General features: G+C 41.8%; 1 protein-coding gene across 1 annotated transcript; it reads left to right on the top strand.

Annotated features, from left to right (window-relative positions):
* The first annotated feature begins 353 nt into the window (after positions 1–353).
* Positions 354–20,226, top strand: LOC137527307 (pneumococcal serine-rich repeat protein-like). Its single transcript, XM_068247814.1, has 3 exons — positions 354–423; positions 844–19,946; positions 20,152–20,226. Exons 1-3 carry the CDS (start codon positions 354–356, stop codon positions 20,224–20,226), a joined length of 19,248 nt encoding a protein of 6,415 aa, XP_068103915.1.
* The last annotated feature ends 54 nt before the right edge of the window (positions 20,227–20,280 follow it).

Below are 20,280 nucleotides of genomic sequence, written 5' to 3'. Positions count from 1 at the left end.
ACGTGACCCGTTCGGCCAATCACAGCGCTAGCCGAACGTGCGCTCTTAGTTCGGCCATGTGGCCGAACGGTTTGGCCGAGCACCATCAGGTGTTCGGCCGAACTCGAACATCACCCGAACAGGGTGATGTTCTGCAGAACCCGAACAGTGGCGAACACTGTTCGCCCAACACTAGTCGGGAGTGCGCTCGAATGCCTGACGACCGACGCAATACAGCTTCCGCATCCCGGCATCAGGCATAATTTCCTGTGTCACTGCAGTGACAGCGGAAGTACAAATAGAGGGCGCTCTATTTGAACTTCCGCTGTCACTGAAGTGACAGAAAGTTATACGCGGATGCCAGCCGGAAGCCGATGTGCAGAAGATGCCGGGACCAGGCGGAGAAGACAGCGGTGGACCAGGGGACTCGCGCCGGCGGAGCAGGTAATGTATGCAAGGGGGGAGGCGGCAGCAGTGGCAGCTCCACAGATTGTGATCGGTTTCAGGCTGAAATCGATTCACAATCTGTTTGCAGTAAAGGTGGCCATAGGATCCCTCTCTGATCAGATTCGATCAGAGAGAGATCTATCTTTTGGTCGAACCTGATGGCAAATCGACCAGTGTATGGCCACCTTTAGATGAAGTCACAGATGATATAGATATTACTGTAGTGGTTGAAAAAGTGGTTAATCAAAAGCTAAAGGTTTTAATTGGCAGGATGTAATACCCTCCCTGGGTCAGTGTATTTTTGCTTGTTAGGAGTCTTTTTAGCTCGTTAATCTTTTATTTGTGACTCATTAAACAACTTTTAAAAGCGAAGCCTAACACATAATTAAACCAAACTCCTCTGCTTTTATCTCACAGTGGGATCCTCTACAACCACAACAAGAAATGTACTGCAGACTACAAGCAGCAAATCTTTGGACTTTACACCAACATCACCCAGGCGGACACCTATCAGAGTTATGGATACAAATCTTAAGGCTCAGAACACGTCTACTTCATCAACATCTTCATTTGCACAGTCAAAGGATGAAGCAAAAAGAACAGGAAAGACTAGATTAAGCCGGTCTACCAAAGTCCTATCCAGGAAGAACCCAAACCCACCAAGAAAGATCAAGCCTCTTCCAGCATCTACATTAACAACCACCCCATCAACACAAGGCAGCCCTGGGAAATCTGGAAGAGCTGGTAGTCAAGTGGCAACCACTACATATGTTGTAACTACTACAAGAGATATGAAAGCTAACACCACAACGCCAACAAATGATCCTACTTCAATACCAACATCTAAACCTGTTTCTACTACACAAGGTGTTACTTCTGTGCATGTTCCTACAAACCCAATATGGACTGATACTACCAGAACAACACCAATAAGCTTACCTAACAATGTTATTTCAACCACACCATCATCGACATCAGGATCATCTCATACAACAACTACAATAGGGCAGACTGTGACTATGAATGCTGAAACTAAAGGAACAACTACAGATGAGACAACAGCAACCATTAAACAAATAATTAGTACATCTGCGCCAATCACAGGACCTAATACAGCAACTACAGTGAGGTCAACAATGACTATGACTGCTGAAACCAAGGGAACAACCACAGAAGAGACAGCAGTAACAACCTCTGAACAAACAACAACAAGATTTGCAGCAGTTACAGGACCTGACACGTCAACTACAGCAGGGTCAGCATTGGCTACAACTGTTGAAATCAAAGGAACAACCACAGAAGAGACAGTAGTAACCACACCTGAACAAACAACTACAAGATTTGCAGCAGCTACAGGACCTGACACGTCAACTACAGTGGGGTCAACAGTGGCTACAACTGCTGAAACCAAAGGAACAACCACAGAAGGAACAATAGAAACAACCCCTGAACAAAGAAATACAGAATCTACAACAGGATCATCTCATACAACAACTACAATGGGGCCAACTGTGACTATGACTGCTGAAACTAAAGGAACAACTACTTATGAGACAACAGCAACCATTAAACAAATAATTAGTACATCTGTGCCAATCACAGGACCTGATACAGCAACTACAGTGGGGTCAACAGTGGCTATAACTACTGAAACAAAGGGAACAACGACAGATGGGACAAGAGTAACAACCCCTGAACAAATAACTACAACATTTTCAGCAGTTACAGGACCTCATACAGCAACTACAGTGTGGTCATCAGTGACTATGACTACTGAAACTAAGGGAGCAACCGTAGAAAAGATGTTAGAAGCAACCCCTGAACAAACAACAATAGTAACCACCCCTGAACAAGTAACTACAAGCTTTGCAGCTGAAACAGCAACTACAGTCGGCTCATCAGTGGCTATGACTGCTGAAACCAAGGGAACAACCGCGGAAAAGAATTTAGAAGCAACCCTTGAACAAACAACTACAAGATTTGCAGCAGTTACTGGACCTGACACAGCAAATACCGTGGTGTCAACAGTGGCTACAACTGCTGAAACCAAAGGAACTACCACAGAAGGAACAATAGAGACAACCCCTAAACAAATAACTACAAAACCTACAGCAGTTACAGTTTCTTATACAACAACTGCAATGGGATCAACAGTAGTTACAACTGCTATCACCAAAGAAACAACCACAGATGGGACAATAGGAACAACCCCTGAAGAAATAAATACGGAATCTACAACAGGATCATCTCATACAACAACTACAATGGGGCCAACTGTGACTATGACTGCTGAAACTAAAGGAACAACTACAGATGAGTCAACAGCAACCATTAAACAAATGATTAGTACATCTGCGCCAATCACAGGACCTGATACAGCAACTACAGTGGGGTCAACAGTGACTATGACTGCTGAAACCAAGGGAACAACCACAGAAGAGACAGTAGTAACAATCCCTGAACAAACAACTACAAGATTTGCAGCAGTTACAGGACCTGACACGTCATCTACAGCAGTGGCTACAACTGCCAAAATGGTAGAAACAACCACAAAAGGAACAATGGAATCAAACCCTGAACAAATAACTACAAGATTTGCAGCAGATATAGCACCTTATACAGCAACTACAGTGGGGTCAACAGTGACTATGACTGCTGAAACCAAGGGAACAACCACAGAAGAGACAGCAGTAACAACCTCTGAGCAAACAACTACAAGATTTGCAGCAGTTACAGGACTTGATACAGCAACTACAGTGGGGTCAACAATGAGTATGACTGCTGAAACGAAGGGAACAACCACAGAAGAGACAGTAGTACCAACCCCTGAACAAACAACTACAAGATTTGCAGCAGTTACAGGACTTGATACAGCAACTACAGTGGGGTCAACAATGAGTATGACTGCTGAAACGAAGAGAACAACCACAGAAGAGACAGTAGTAACAACCCCTGAACAAACAACTACAAGATTTGCAGCAGCTACAGGAACTGACACGTCAACTACAGTGGGGTCAACGGTGGCTACAACTGCTGAAACCAAAGGAACAACCACAGAAGCAACAATAGAAACAACCCCTGAACAAAGAAATACAGAATCTACAACAGGATCATCTCATACAACAACTACAATGGGGCCAACTGTGACTATGACTGCTGAAACTAGAGGAACAACTACTTATGAGACAACAGCAACCACTAAACAAATAATTAGTACATCTGTGCCAATCACAGGACCTGATACAGCAACTACAGTGGGGTCAACAATGACTATGACTGCTGAAACCAAGGGAACAACCACAGAAGAGGCAGCAGTAACAACCTCTGAACAAACAACTACAAGATTTGCAGCAGTTACAGGACCTGACATGTCAACTACAGCGGGGTCAGCAGTGGCTACAACTGTTGAAATCAAAGGAACAACCACAGAAGGAACAATAGAAATAACCCCTAAACAAGTACCTTTGAAATCTTCAGAAGTTACAGTTCCTCATAGAACAACTACAGCAGGATTATCAGTAGCTACAACTGCTATAACTAAAGAAACAACCACAGAAGGAACAATAAAAACAACCCCTGAGAAAAGAAATACTGAATCTACAACAGGATCATCTCATACAACAACTACAATGGGGCCAACTGTGACTATGACTGCTGAAACTAAAGGAACAACTACAGATGAGACAACAGCAACCATTAAACAAATAATTAGTACATCTGCACCAATCACAGCACCTGATACAGCAACTACAGTGGGGTCAACAATGACTATGACTGCTGAAACCAAGGGAACAACCACAGAACAGACAGCAGTAACAACCTCTGAACAAACAACTACAAGATTTGCAGCAGTTACAGGACCTGATACAGCAACTACAGTGGGGTCAACAATGACAATGACTGCTGAAACGAAGGGAACAACCACAGAAAAGACAGTAGTAACAACCCCTGAACAAACAACTACAAGATTTGCAGCAGCTACAGGACCTGACATGTCAACTACAGTGGGGTCAACAGTGGCTACAACTGCTGAAACCAAAGGAACAACCACAGAAGGAACAATAGAAACAACCCCTGAACAAAGAAATACAGAATCTACAACAGGATCATCTCATACAACAACTACAATGGGGCCAACTGTGACTATGACTGCTGAAACTAAAGGAACAACTACATATGAGACAACAGCAACCATTAAACAAATAATTAGTACATCTGCGCCAATCACAGGACCTGATACAGCAACTACAGTGGGGTCAACAGTGGCTACAACTGCTATAACTAAAGAAACAACCACAGAGGGAACAATAGAAACAACCCCTGAACAAAGAAATACAGAATCAACAACAGGATCATCTCATACAACAACTACAATGGGGCCAACTGTGACTATGACTGCTGAAACTAAAGGAACAACTACAGATGAGACAACAGCAACCATTAAACAAATAATTAGTACATTTGCGCAAATCACAGGACCTGATACAGCAACTACAGTGGGGTCAACAGTGACTATGACTGCTGAAACCAAGGGAACAACCCCAGAAGAGACAGCAGTAACAACCTCTGAACAAACAACTACAAGATTTGCAGCAGTTACAGGACCTGATACAGCAACTACAGTGGGGTCAACAATGACTATGACTGCTGAAACGAAGGGAACAACCACAGAAGAGACAGTAGTAACAACCCCTGAACAAACAACTACAAGATTAGCAGCAGCTACAGGACCTGACATGTCAACTACAGTGGGGTCAACAGTGGCTACAACTGCTGAAACCAAAGGAACAACCACAGAAGGAACAATAGAAACAACCCCTGAACAAAGAAATACAGAATCTACAACAGGATCATCTCATACAACAACTACAATGGGGCCAACTGTGACTATGACTGCTGAAACTAAAGGAACAACTACATATGAGACAACAGCAACCATTAAACAAATAATTAGTACATCTGCGCCAATCACAGGACCTGATACAGCAACTACAGTGGGGTCAACAGTGGCTACAACTGCTATAACTAAAGAAACAACCACAGAGGGAACAATAGAAACAACCCCTGAACAAAGAAATACAGAATCTACAACAGGATCATCTCATACAACAACTACAATGGGGCCAACTGTGACTATGACTGCTGAAACTAAAGGAACAACTACAGATGAGACAACAGCAACCATTAAACAAATAATTAGTACATCTGCGCCAATCACAGGACCTGATACAGCAACTACAGTGGGGTCAACAATGACAATGACTGCTGAAACCAAGGGAACAACGACAGAAGAGACAGCAGTAACAACCTCTGAACAAACAACAACAAGATTTGCAGCAGTTACAGGACCTGGCACGTCAACTACAGTGGGGTCAACGGTGGCTACAACTGCTGAAACCAAAGGAACAACCACAGAAGCAACAATAGAAACAACCCCTGAACAAAGAAATACAGAATCTACAACAGGATCATCTCATACAACAACTACAATGGGGCCAACTGTGACTATGACTGCTGAAACTAAAGGAACAACTACAGATGAGACAACAGCAACCATTAAACAAATAATTAGTACATCTGCGCCAATCACAGGACCTGATACAGCAACTACAGTGGGGTCAACAATGACTATGACTGCTGAAACCAAGGGAACAACCACAGAAGAGGCAGCAGTAACAACCTCTGAACAAACAACAACAAGATTTGCAGCAGTTACAGGACCTGATACAGCAACTACAGTGGGGTCAGAAGTGGCTACAACTGCGGAAATCAAAGGAACAACCACAGAAGGAACAATAGAAATAAATCCTGAACAAGTACCTTTGAAATCTGCAGCAGTTACAGTTCCTCATACAACAACTACAACGGGATCATCAGTATCTACAACTGCAATAACTAAAGAAACAACCACAGAAGGAACAATAGAAACAACCCCTGAGAAAAGAAATACAGAATCTACAACAGGATCATCTCATACAACAACTACAATGGGGCCAACTGTGACTATGACTGCTGAAACTAAAGGAACAACTACAGATGAGACAACAGCAACTATTAAACAAATAATTAGTACATCTGCGCCAATCACAGGACCTGATACAGCAACTACAGTGGGGTCAACAATGACTATGACTGCTGAAACCAAGGGAACAACCACAGAAAAGGCAGCAGTAACAACCTCTGAACAAACAACTACAAGATTTGCAGCAGTTACAGGACCTGATACAGCAACTACAGTGGGGTCAGAAGTGGCTACAACTGCGGAAATCAAAGGAACAACCACAGAAGGAACAATAGAAATAAATCCTGAACAAGTACCTTTGAAATCTGCAGCAGTTACAGTTCCTCATACAACAACTACAACGGGATCATCAGTATCTACAACTGCAATAACTAAAGAAACAACCACAGAAGGAACAATAGAAACAACCCCTGAGAAAAGAAATACAGAATCTACAACAGGATCATCTCATACAACAACTACAATGGGGCCAACTGTGACTATGACTGCTGAAACTAAAGGAACAACTACATATGAGACAACAGCAACCATTAAACAAATAATTAGTACATCTGCGCCAATCACAGGACCTGATACAGCAACTACAGTGGGGTCAACAGTGGCTACAACTGCTATAACTAAAGAAACAACCACAGAGGGAACAATAGAAACAACCCCTGAACAAAGAAATACAGAATCTACAACAGGATCATCTCATACAACAACTACAATGGGGCCAACTGTGACTATGACTGCTGAAACGAAAGGAACAACTACAGATGAGACAACAGCAACCATTAAACAAATAATTAGTACATCTGCGCCAATCACAGGACCTGATACAGCAACTACAGTGGGGTCAACAATGACTATGACTGCTGAAACGAAGGGAACAACCACAGAAGAGACAGTAGTAACAACCCCTGAACAAACAACTACAAGATTTGCAGCAGCTACAGGACCTGACATGTCAACTACAGTGGGGTCAACAGTGGCTACAACTGCTGAAACCAAAGGAACAACCACAGAAGGAACAATAGAAACAACCCCTGAACAAAGAAATACAGAATCTACAACAGGATCATCTCATACAACAACTACAATGGGGCCAACTGTGACTATGACTGCTGAAACTAAAGGAACAACTACTTATGAGACAACAGCAACCATTAAGCAAATAATTGGTACATCTGTGCCAATCACAGGACCTGAAACAGCAACTACAGTGGGGTCAACAATGACTATGACTGCTGAAACCAAGGGAACAACCACAGAAGAGGCAGCAGTAACAACCTCTGAACAAACAACTACAAGATTTGCAGCAGTTACAGGACCTGGCACGTCAACTACAGCGGGGTCAGCAGTGGCTACAACTGTTGAAATCAAAGTAACAACCACAGAAGGAACAATAGAAGTAACCCCTAAACAAGTACCTTTGAAATCTTCTGAAGTTACAGTTCCTCATACAACAACTACAGCAGGATCATCAGTAGCTACAACTGCTATAACTAAAGAAACAACCACAGAAGGAACAATAGAAACAACCCCTGAGAAAAGAAATACTGAATCTACAACAGGATCATCTCATACAACAACTACAATGGGGCCAACTGTGACTCTGACTGCTGAAACTAAAGGAACAACTACAGATGAGACAACAGCAACCATTAAACAAATAATTAGTACATCTGCGCCAATCACAGGACCTGATACAGCAACTACAGTGGGGTCAACAATGACTATGACTGCTGAAACCAAGGGAACAACCACAGAAGAGACAGCAGTAACAACCTCTGAACAAACAACTACAAGATTTGCAGCAGTTACAGGACCTGATACAGCAACTACAGTGGGGTCAACAATGACTATGACTGCTGAAACCAAGGGAACAACCACAGAAGAGGCAGCAGTAACAACCTCTGAACAAACAACTACAAGATTTGCAGCAGTTACAGGACCTGGCACGTCAACTACAGCGGGGTCAGCAGTGGCTACAACTGTTGAAATCAAAGTAACAACCACAGAAGGAACAATAGAAATAAATCCTGAACAAGTACCTTTGAAATCTGCAGCAGTTACAGTTCCTCATACAACAACTACAACGGGATCATCAGTATCTACAACTGCAATAACTAAAGAAACAACCACAGAAGGAACAATAGAAACAACCCCTGAGAAAAGAAATACAGAATCTACAACAGGATCATCTCATACAACAACTACAATGGGGCCAACTGTGACTATGACTGCTGAAACTAAAGGAACAACTACAGATGAGACAACAGCAACCATTAAACAAATAATTAGTACATCTGCGCCAATCACAGGACCTGATACAGCAACTACAGTGGGGTCAACAATGACTATGACTGCTGAAACCAAGGGAACAACCACAGAAGAGACAGCAGTAACAACCTCTGAACAAACAACTACAAGATTTGCAGCAGTTACAGGACCTGATACAGCAACTACAGTGGGGTCAACAATGACTATGACTGCTGAAATGAAGGGAACAGCCACAGAAGAGACAGTAGTAACAACCCCTGACCAAACAACTACAAGATTTGCAGCAGCTACAGGACCTGACATGTCAACTACAGTGGGGTCAACAGTGGCTACAACTGCTATAACTAAAGAAACAACCACAGAGGGAACAATAGAAAAAACCCCTGAACAAAGAAATACAGAATCTACAACAGGATCATCTCATACAACAACTACAATGGGGCCAACTGTGACTATGACTGCTGAAACGAAAGGAACAACTACAGATGAGACAACAACAACCATTAAACAAATAATTAGTACATCTGCGCCAATCACAGGACCTGATACAGCAACTACAGTGTGGTCAACAGTGACTATGACTGCTGAAACCAAGGGAACAACCACAGAAGAGACAGTAGTAACAACTCCTGAACAAACAACTACAAGATTTGCAGCAGTTACAGGACCTGACACGTCATCTACAGCAGTGGCTACAACTGCCAAAATGGTAGAAACAACCACAAAAGGAACAATGGAATCAAACCCTGAACAAATGACTACAAGATTTGCAGCAGATATAGCACCTTATACAGCAACTACAGTGGGGTCAACAGTGACTATGACTGCTGAAACCAAGGGAACAACCACAGAAGAGACAGTAGTAACAATCCCTGAACAAACAACTACAAGATTTGCAGCAGTTACAGGACCTGATACAGCAACTACAGTGGGGTCAGCAGTGGCTACAACTGCGGAAATCAAAGGAACAACCACAGAAGGAACAATAGAAATAACTCCTGAACAAGTTCCTTTGAAATCTGCAGCAGTTACAGTTCCTCTTACAACAACTACAACGGGATCATCAGTATCTACAACTGCAATAACTAAAGAAACAACCACAGAAGGAACAATAGAAACAACCCCTGAGAAAAGAAATACAGAATCTACAACAGGATCATCTCATACAACAACTACAATGGGGCCAACTGTGACTATGACTGCTGAAACTAAAGGAACAACTACAGATAAGACAACAGCAACCATTAAACAAATAATTAGTACATCTGCGCCAATCACAGGACCTGATACAGCAACTACAGTGGGGTCAACAATGACTATGACTGCTGAAACCAATGGAACAACCACAGAAGAGGCAGCAGTAACAACCTCTGAACAAACAACTACAAGATTTGCAGCAGTTACAGGACCTGATACAGCAACTACAGTGGGGTCAACAATGACTATGACTGCTGAAACGAAGGGAACAACCACAGAAGAGACAGTAGTAACAACCCCTGAACAAACAACTACAAGATTTGCAGCAGCTACAGGACCTGACATGTCAACTACAGTGGAGTCAACAGTGGCTACAACTGCTGAAACCAAAGGAACAACCACAGAAGGAACAATAGAAACAACCCCTGAACAAAGAAATACAGAATCTACAACAGGATCATCTCATACAACAACTACAATGGGGCCAACTGTGACTATGACTGCTGAAACTAAAGGAACAACTACATATGAGACAACAGCAACCATTAAACAAATAATTAGTACATCTGCGCCAATCACAGGACCTGATACAGCAACTACAGTGGGGTCAACAGTGGCTACAACTTCTATAACTAAAGAAACAACCACAGAGGGAACAATAGAAACAACCCCTGAACAAAGAAATACAGAATCTACAACAGGATCATCTCATACAACAACTACAATGGGGCCAACTGTGACTATGACTGCTGAAACTAAAGGAACAACTACAGATGAGACAACAGCAACCATTAAACAAATAATTAGTACATCTGCGCCAATCACAGGACCTGATACAGCAACTACAGTGGGGTCAACAATGACAATGACTGCTGAAACCAAGGGAACAACCACAGAAGAGGCAGCAGTAACAACCTCTGAACAAACAACTACAAGATTTGCAGCAGTTACAGGACCTGATACAGCAACTACAGTGGGGTCAACAATGACTATGACTGCTGAAACGAAGGGAACAACCACAGAAGAGACAGTAGTAACAACCCCTGAACAAACAACTACAAGATTTGCAGCAGCTACAGGACCTGACATGTCAACTACAGTGGGGTCAACAGTGGCTACAACTGCTGAAACCAAAGGAACAACCACAGAAGGAACAATAGAAACAACCCCTGAACAAAGAAATACAGAATCTACAACAGGATCATCTCATACAACAACTACAATGGGGCCAACTGTGACTATGACTGCTGAAACTAAAGGAACAACTACATATGAGACAACAGCAACCATTAAACAAATAATTAGTACATCTGCACCAATCACAGGACCTGATACAGCAACTACAGTGGGGTCAACAGTGGCTACAACTGCTATAACTAAAGAAACAACCACAGAGGGAACAATAGAAACAACCCCTGAACAAAGAAATACAGAATCTACAACAGGATCATCTCATACAACAACTACAATGGGGCCAACTGTGACTATGACTGCTGAAACGAAAGGAACAACTACAGATGAGACAACAGCAACCATTAAACAAATAATTAGTACATCTGCGCCAATCACAGGACCTGATACAGCAACTACAGTGGGGTCAACAGTGACTATGACTGCTGAAACCAAGGGAACAACCCCAGAAGAGACAGTAGTAACAACCCCTGAACAAACAACTACAAGATTTGCAGCAGTTACAGGACCTGACACGTCATCTACAGCAGTGGCTACAACTGCCAAAATGGTAGAACAAAAAAGAACTATAACATTTCCAGCAGTTACAGGACCTGATACAGCAACTACAGTGGGGTCAACAGTGAGTATGATTCTTGGAACCAAAGAAACAGCCATAGAAGGGACAACTGAAACCACTCCTGAACAAATATTTATTAAATCTACAGCAGGTACAGGATCTCACACAGTAAGGACAGAGGGGTCAGTGGCCTCTATCACTGATGAAACTAAAGGCACAATCACAGAAGAGACAACAGCAACCATTCAACAAATAACTACCACATCTGCAGCAGTTACAGAACCTCATACAGTAACTACAGAGGATTCAACAGTGACTATAACTGCTGAAACCAAAGAGATGACTACAGAAGAGACAATAGTAGCAACCCCTGAACAAATAACTTCTAAATCTTCAGCAGTCACAAAACCACATACAGTACCTACAGACAGTTCACCAGTTGCTAAGACTGCTGAAACCAAAGGAATGACCACAGAAGAGATAACAGCAACCATTGAACAAAGGACTACAGCAGTTACAGGACCTGATACAGCAACTACAGTGTGGTCAACAGTGAGTATGACTGTTGGAACTGAAGAAACTGCTACAAAAGGGACAACTGAAACAACTTCTGAACAAATAACTATTAAATCTACAGCAGTTACAGAACCTCATACAGTAACTACAGTGGGGCCAACAGTCTCTATGACTGCTGAAACTAAAGGAACGACCACAGAAGAGACAACAGCAAGCATTCAACAAATAACTACTGAATCTGAAGCAGTTACAGAGCCTCCTACAGTAACTACAGAGGGCTCAACAGTGACTATAACTGCTGAAACTAAAGACATGACTACAGAAGAAACAATAGTAACAACCTCTGAAAAAATACCCACTGAATCTGCAGCAGTTACAGAACCTCATTCAATAACTAAAAAACATTCAACAGTTGCTATGACTGCCGAAACCAAAGGAATGACCACAGAAAAGACAATAGTATCAACCTCTGAACAAATAACTTCTAAATCTCCAGCAGTTACAGGACCACATATAGTAACTACAGAGGGCTCAACAGTTGCTATGACTGCTGAAACCAAAGGAACGACCACCACAGAAGAGATAACAGCAACCATTGAACAAAAAACTACAAGATTTGCGGCAGTTACTGGACCGGATACAGCAACTACACTGGGGTCAACAGTGAGTATCAGTGTTGGAACCAAAGAAACAGCCATAGAAGGGACCACTGAAACCACTCCTGAACAAATAAGTCTTAAATCTACAGCAGGTACAGGACCTCACACAGTAACGACAGAGGGATCAACGGTCTCTATGACTGATGAAACTACAGGAACGACCACAGAAGAGACAACAGCAACCATTCAACAAATAACTACTAAAACTGCAGCGGTTACAGAACCTCATACAGTAACTACAGAGGGTTCAACAGTGACTATAACTGCTGAAACCCAAGAGAGAACTACAGAAGGGACAATAGTAACAACCCCTGAACAAATAACTACTGAATCCGCAGCAATTACAGAACCTCATACAGTAACTACAGACATTTTAACAGTTGCTATGACTGCTGAAACCAAAGGAATGACAACAGAAGAGACAAAAGTAACAACTCCTGAACAAATAACTTCTAAATCTACAGCAGTTTCAGGACCACATACAGAAACTACAGACAGTTCAATGGTTGCTATGACTGCTGAATCCAAAGGAACAACCACAGAAGAGATAACAGCAACCATTGAGCAAAAAACTGCAAGATTTACATCAGTTACAGGACCTGATACAGCAACTACAGTGGGGTCAACAATGACTATGACTGCTGAAACGAAGGGAACAACCACAGAAGAGACAGTAGTAACAACCCCTGAACAAACAACTACAAGATTTGCAGCAGCTACAGGACCTGACATGTCAACTACAGTGGAGTCAACAGTGGCTACAACTGCTGAAACCAAAGGAACAACCACAGAAGGAACAATAGAAACAACCCCTGAACAAAGAAATACAGAATCTACAACAGGATCATCTCATACAACAACTACAATGGGGCCAACTGTGACTATGACTGCTGAAACTAAAGGAACAACTACATATGAGACAACAGCAACCATTAAACAAATAATTAGTACATCTGCGCCAATCACAGGACCTGATACAGCAACTACAGTGGGGTCAACAGTGGCTACAACTTCTATAACTAAAGAAACAACCACAGAGGGAACAATAGAAACAACCCCTGAACAAAGAAATACAGAATCTACAACAGGATCATCTCATACAACAACTACAATGGGGCCAACTGTGACTATAACTGCTGAAACTAAAGAAACAACTACAGATGAGACAACAGCAACCATTAAACAAATAATTAGTACATCTGCGCCAATCTCAGGACCTGATACAGCAACTACAGTGGGGTCAACAATGACAATGACTGCTGAAACCAAGGGAACAACCACAGAAGAGGCAGCAGTAACAACCTCTGAACAAACAACTACAAGATTTGCAGCAGTTACAGGACCTGATACAGCAACTACAGTGGGGTCAACAATGACTATGACTGCTGAAACGAAGGGAACAACCACAGAAGAGACAGTAGTAACAACCCCTGAACAAACAACTACAAGATTTGCAGCAGCTACAGGACCTGACATGTCAACTACAGTGGGGTCAACAGTGGCTACAACTGCTGAAACCAAAGGAACAACCACAGAAGGAACAATAGAAACAACCCCTGAACAAAGAAATACAGAATCTACAACAGGATCATCTCATACAACAACTACAATGGGGCCAACTGTGACTATGACTGCTGAAACTAAAGGAACAACTACATATGAGACAACAGCAACCATTAAACAAATAATTAGTACATCTGCGCCAATCACAGGACCTGATACAGCAACTACAGTGGGGTCAACAGTGGCTACAACTGCTATAACTAAAGAAACAACCACAGAGGGAACAATAGAAACAACCCCTGAACAAAGAAATACAGAATCTACAACAGGATCATCTCATACAACAACTACAATGGGGCCAACTGTGACTATGACTGCTGAAACTAAAGGAACAACTACAGATGAGACAACAGCAACCATTAAACAAATAATTAGTACATCTGCGCCAATCACAGGACCTGATACAGCAACTACAGTGGGGTCAACAGTGACTATGACTGCTGAAACCAAGGGAACAACCCCAGAAGAGACAGTAGTAACAACCTCTGAACAAACAACTACAAGATTTGCAGCAGTTACAGGACCTGACACGTCATCTACAGCAGTGGCTACAACTGCCAAAATGGTAGAACAAAAAAGAACTATAACATTTCCAGCAGTTACAGGACCTGATACAGCAACTACAGTGGGGTCAACAGTGAGTATGATTCTTGGAACCAAAGAAACAGCCATAGAAGGGACAACTGAAACCACTCCTGAACAAATATTTATCAAATCTACAGCAGGTACAGGATCTCACACAGTAAGGACAGAGGGGTCAGTGGCCTCTATCACTGATGAAACTAAAGGCACAATCACAGAAGAGACAACAGCAACCATTCAACAAATAACTACCACATCTGCAGCAGTTACAGAACCTCATACAGTAACTACAGAGGATTCAACAGTGACTATAACTGCTGAAACCAAAGAGATGACTACAGAAGAGACAATAGTAGCAACCCCTGAACAAATAACTTCTAAATCTTCAGCAGTCACAAAACCACATACAGTACCTACAGACAGTTCACCAGTTGCTAAGACTGCTGAAACCAAAGGAATGACCACAGAAGAGATAACAGCAACCATTGAACAAAGGACTACAGCAGTTACAGGACCTGATACAGCAACTACAGTGTGGTCAACAGTGAGTATGACTGTTGGAACTGAAGAAACTGCTACAAAAGGGACAACTGAAACAACTTCTGAACAAATAACTATTAAATCTACAGCAGTTACAGAACCTCATACAGTAACTACAGTGGGGCCAACAGTCTCTATGACTGCTGAAACTAAAGGAACGACCACAGAAGAGACAACAGCAAGCATTCAACAAATAACTACTGAATCTGAAGCAGTTACAGAGCCTCCTACAGTAACTACAGAGGGCTCAACAGTGACTATAACTGCTGAAACTAAAGACATGACTACAGAAGAAACAATAGTAACAACCTCTGAAAAAATACCCACTGAATCTGCAGCAGTTACAGAACCTCATTCAATAACTAAAAAACATTCAACAGTTGCTATGACTGCCGAAACCAAAGGAATGACCACAGAAAAGACAATAGTATCAACCTCTGAACAAATAACTTCTAAATCTCCAGCAGTTACAGGACCACATATAGTAACTACAGAGGGCTCAACAGTTGCTATGACTGCTGAAACCAAAGGAACGACCACCACAGAAGAGATAACAGCAACCATTGAACAAAAAACTACAAGATTTGCGGCAGTTACTGGACCGGATACAGCAACTACACTGGGGTCAACAGTGAGTATCAGTGTTGGAACCAAAGAAACAGCCATAGAAGGGACCACTGAAACCACTCCTGAACAAATAAGTCTTAAATCTACAGCAGGTACAGGACCTCACACAGTAACGACAGAGGGATCAACGGTCTCTATGACTGATGAAACTACAGGAACGACCACAGAAGAGACAACAGCAACCATTCAACAAATAACTACTAAAACTGCAGCGGTTACAGAACCTCATACAGTAACTACAGAGGGTTCAACAGTGACTATAACTGCTGAAACCCAAGAGAGAACTACAGAAGGGACAATAGTAACAACCCCTGAACAAATAACTACTGAATCCGCAGCAATTACAGAACCTCATACAGTAACTACAGACATTTTAACAGTTGCTATGACTGCTGAAACCAAAGGAATGACAACAGAAGAGACAAAAGTAACAACTCCTGAACAAATAACTTCTAAATCTACAGCAGTTTCAGGACCACATACAGAAACTACAGACAGTTCAATGGTTGCTATGACTGCTGAATCCAAAGGAACAACCACAGAAGAGATAACAGCAACCATTGAGCAAAAAACTGCAAGATTTACATCAGTTACAGGACCTGATACAGCAACTTCAGTGGGATCAACAGAGAGTATGAGTATTAGAACCAAAGAAATAGCCACAGAAGAGTCAATTAAAACAACTCCTGAACAAAGAACTATTAAATCTACAGCAGGTACAGGACCTCACACATTAACAACAGTGGGGTCAACTGTCTCTATGACTGATGAAATGAAAGGAACAATCACAGAAGAGACAACAGCAACTATTCAACAAATAACTGCTGAATCTGCAGCAATTACAGAACCTCATACAGTAACTACAGATGGTCCAACAGTTGCTAAGACTGCTGAATCCAAAGGAATGACAACAGAAGAGATAACAGCAACCATTGAACAAAGAACTACAAGATTCACATCAGTTACAGGATCTGATACAGCAACTACAGTGGGCTCAACAGTGACTATAACTGATGAAACCAAACAGACAGCTACAAAAGAGACAATAGTAATAACCCCTGAAAAAATAACCTCTAAATCTTCAGCAGTCACAGAACCACATACAGTAGCTACAGACAGTTCACCAGTTGCTAAGACTGCTGAAACCAAAGGAACAACCACAGAAGAGATAAAAGCAACCATTGAACAAAGGACTACAAGATTTGCAGCAGTTACAGGACCAGGTACAGCAACTACAATGGGGTCAACAGTGAGTATGACTGTTGGAACTGAAGAAACTACCACAGAAGAGACAATTGAAACAACTTCTGGACAAATTACTATTAAATCTACAGCAGTCACAGAACCTCATACAGTAACTACAGTGGAGTCAACAGTCTCTATGACTGGTGAAACTAAAGGAACAACCACAGAAGAGACAGCAGCAAGCATTCAACAAATAACTACTAAATCTGAAGCAGTTACAGAGCCTCCTACAGTAACTACAGAGGGCTCAACAGTGACTATAACTACTGAAACCAAAGACATGACTACAGAAGAGACAATAGTAACAACCTCCGAACAAATAACTACTGAATCTGCAGCAATTACAGAACCTCATACAGTAACTACAGGGGGTTCAACAGTGACTATAACTGCTGAAACCAAAGACATGACTACAGAAGAGACGCTCGTAACAACACCTGAACAAATAACTACTGAATCTGCAGCAATTACAGAACCTCATACAGTAACTACAGACGGTTCAACAGTTGCTAAGACTGCTGAAACCAAAGCGATGACCACAGAAGAGATAACTACAACCATTGAACAAAGAACTACACGATTCACATCAGTTACAGGGTCTGATACAGCAACTACAGTGGGCTCAACAGTGAATATGACTATTGGAACTAAAGAAACGGCCACAGAAGGGACAATTGAGGCAACTCCTGAACAAATAATTATTAAATCTACAGCAGTTACAGGACCTTACACATTAGCTACAGTGGAGTCAACAGTCTCTATGACTGCTGAAACTAAAGGAACAATCACAGAAAAGACAGCAGCAAACATTGAACAAAGGACTACAAGATTTGCAGCAATTACAGGACCTGATACAGCAACTACAGTGGGGTCAACAGTGAGTATGACTGTTGGAACTGAAGAAACTGCCACAGAAGGGACAATTGAAACAACTTCTGAACAAATTACTATTAAATCTACAGCAGTTACAGAAACTCAAACAGTAACTACAATGGAGCCAACAGTCTCTATTACTGCTGAAACTAAAGGAACGACCACAGAAGAGATAACAGCAAGCATTCAACAAATAACTACTAAATCTGAAGCAGTTACAGAACCTTCTACAGTAACTATAGAGGGTTCAACAATGACTATAGCTGTTGAAACTAAAGACATGACTACAGAAGAGACAATAGTAACAACCTCTGAACAAATAACAACTGAATCTGCAGCAATTACAGCACCTCATACAGTAACTACAGAGGGTTCAGGAGTGACTATAACTGCTGAAACCAAAGAGACGACTACAGAAGAGACAATAGTAGCAACCCCTGAACAAATAACTACTGAATCAGCAGCAACACTAGCAATATCAAGAACAGCAGCTGGCAGGCCAACATCAGCTGTTGGTATTACAGAAGGATCTACACTTTCTCCGGTAACAACAATAGAAGGAAAATCAACACCTACCACAGCAGATAGTACTCTGGAAAAAGAAACAGAAGCTGCAGAAAATGCAACATCATTGCCCACAACCCATAAAGTGGTAACCACATCTGGAACAGAAGGTGATAGTAGCACAACTGCTCTAACGTTAGAAGAAATTACTAAGGAAATACCCTCAAAGGTCACAGGAATGACAACAATGGTAACTGACACTACAAGTGCCTCTTTGCCTGAGCATTTGGGGACAGGTGCATTTACAGTAGCTGTTACAAAAACAGCACATACAGCCTCTGTAAAAGCAACAACAGTAGAAAGTACAACAGATGTGGCAACAAGAATAACTTCTCCACACACTGAAGAAGCATCAACAAAATATTTAACCAATACAACCATGACAACACCAATAACCAATACACTGATCACAATGAAAACAACTAGGGCTGAATCAACTACAACCACAACTAGTGCATCATTGTCCATGGAAGCTGAAGTAGCACTCATGACAAGCACAAGCAAAGGAGATTTAACATTATCTGCAACTACTGTGAAAGAAGAAGATGGAACGTCACATCCCGCAGATAAAACAACATTTGGTCCATCTACAGTAACAACTGCATCATATACTGATAATATATCTACAGAAAAATTTGCAACAAAGCCATCCATATCTACAGTAGCAGAATCACGTTTTCCTGCATCTGTCACTGTTATACCTACAGAAGTGACAACATTGTTGACATTAGGGACAGTTGAAGACAGCGCAATAACATCTTCAAGTATGCCAATGGGGCTGACAGCAGCATCAACCTCAAGAACGTCTGTAAAAACAGAAGCACTCATTGCCGTCCTAACAGCAAAGTCTATAGAATCTATACCAAAAACAACATCAACAGAATTCAAAACTGTTTATTTATCAAACATGACTACATTGGGATCAACACCAGTCCCTACCATTGCGAAAACTAAAGAATCCACTGAAGATGTTGCCACTTTGTTGCCCAAGACATCTAAAGTTACTGCAGTTACAGATGAAACTTTACTAAGTAAGATAACAACAGTAAAATCATTAGATGATATAACCTCCCTTTCTGAACGTCTTACAACAAAGCTGTCACAAGAAACTGATGAGGCAAGTACCATAGCAATGTTAGATACTGTATCTGCAGTTGCAGTAACAGGAGGTGAACCTGCAGAATCTACAACAGTTAGAGGACCTCATACAACAAGTATAGAGAGGTCAACTGTGACTATGACTGCTGAAACTAAAGGAACAACTACAGAGGAGACATCTGCAATCAATGAACACATAATTAGTAGGTCTGCACCAATTACAGGACCTCAAACAACAACTATGGTGGGGTCAGCAGAGACTATGGCTGCTGAAACCAAAGAGATGCCTACAGAAGTGACAAGTGTAACAACCACTGAACAAATAGCTACAACATTTGCAGCAGTTACAGGAC

Source organism: Hyperolius riggenbachi, chromosome 8 (genome assembly GCF_040937935.1).
Source record: "Hyperolius riggenbachi isolate aHypRig1 chromosome 8, aHypRig1.pri, whole genome shotgun sequence".
NCBI classification, from domain to species: Eukaryota; Metazoa; Chordata; class Amphibia; order Anura; family Hyperoliidae; genus Hyperolius; species Hyperolius riggenbachi.
The sequence above is the reverse complement of the archived record's forward strand: the minus strand, read 5'-3'. Positions and strand labels throughout refer to the sequence as shown.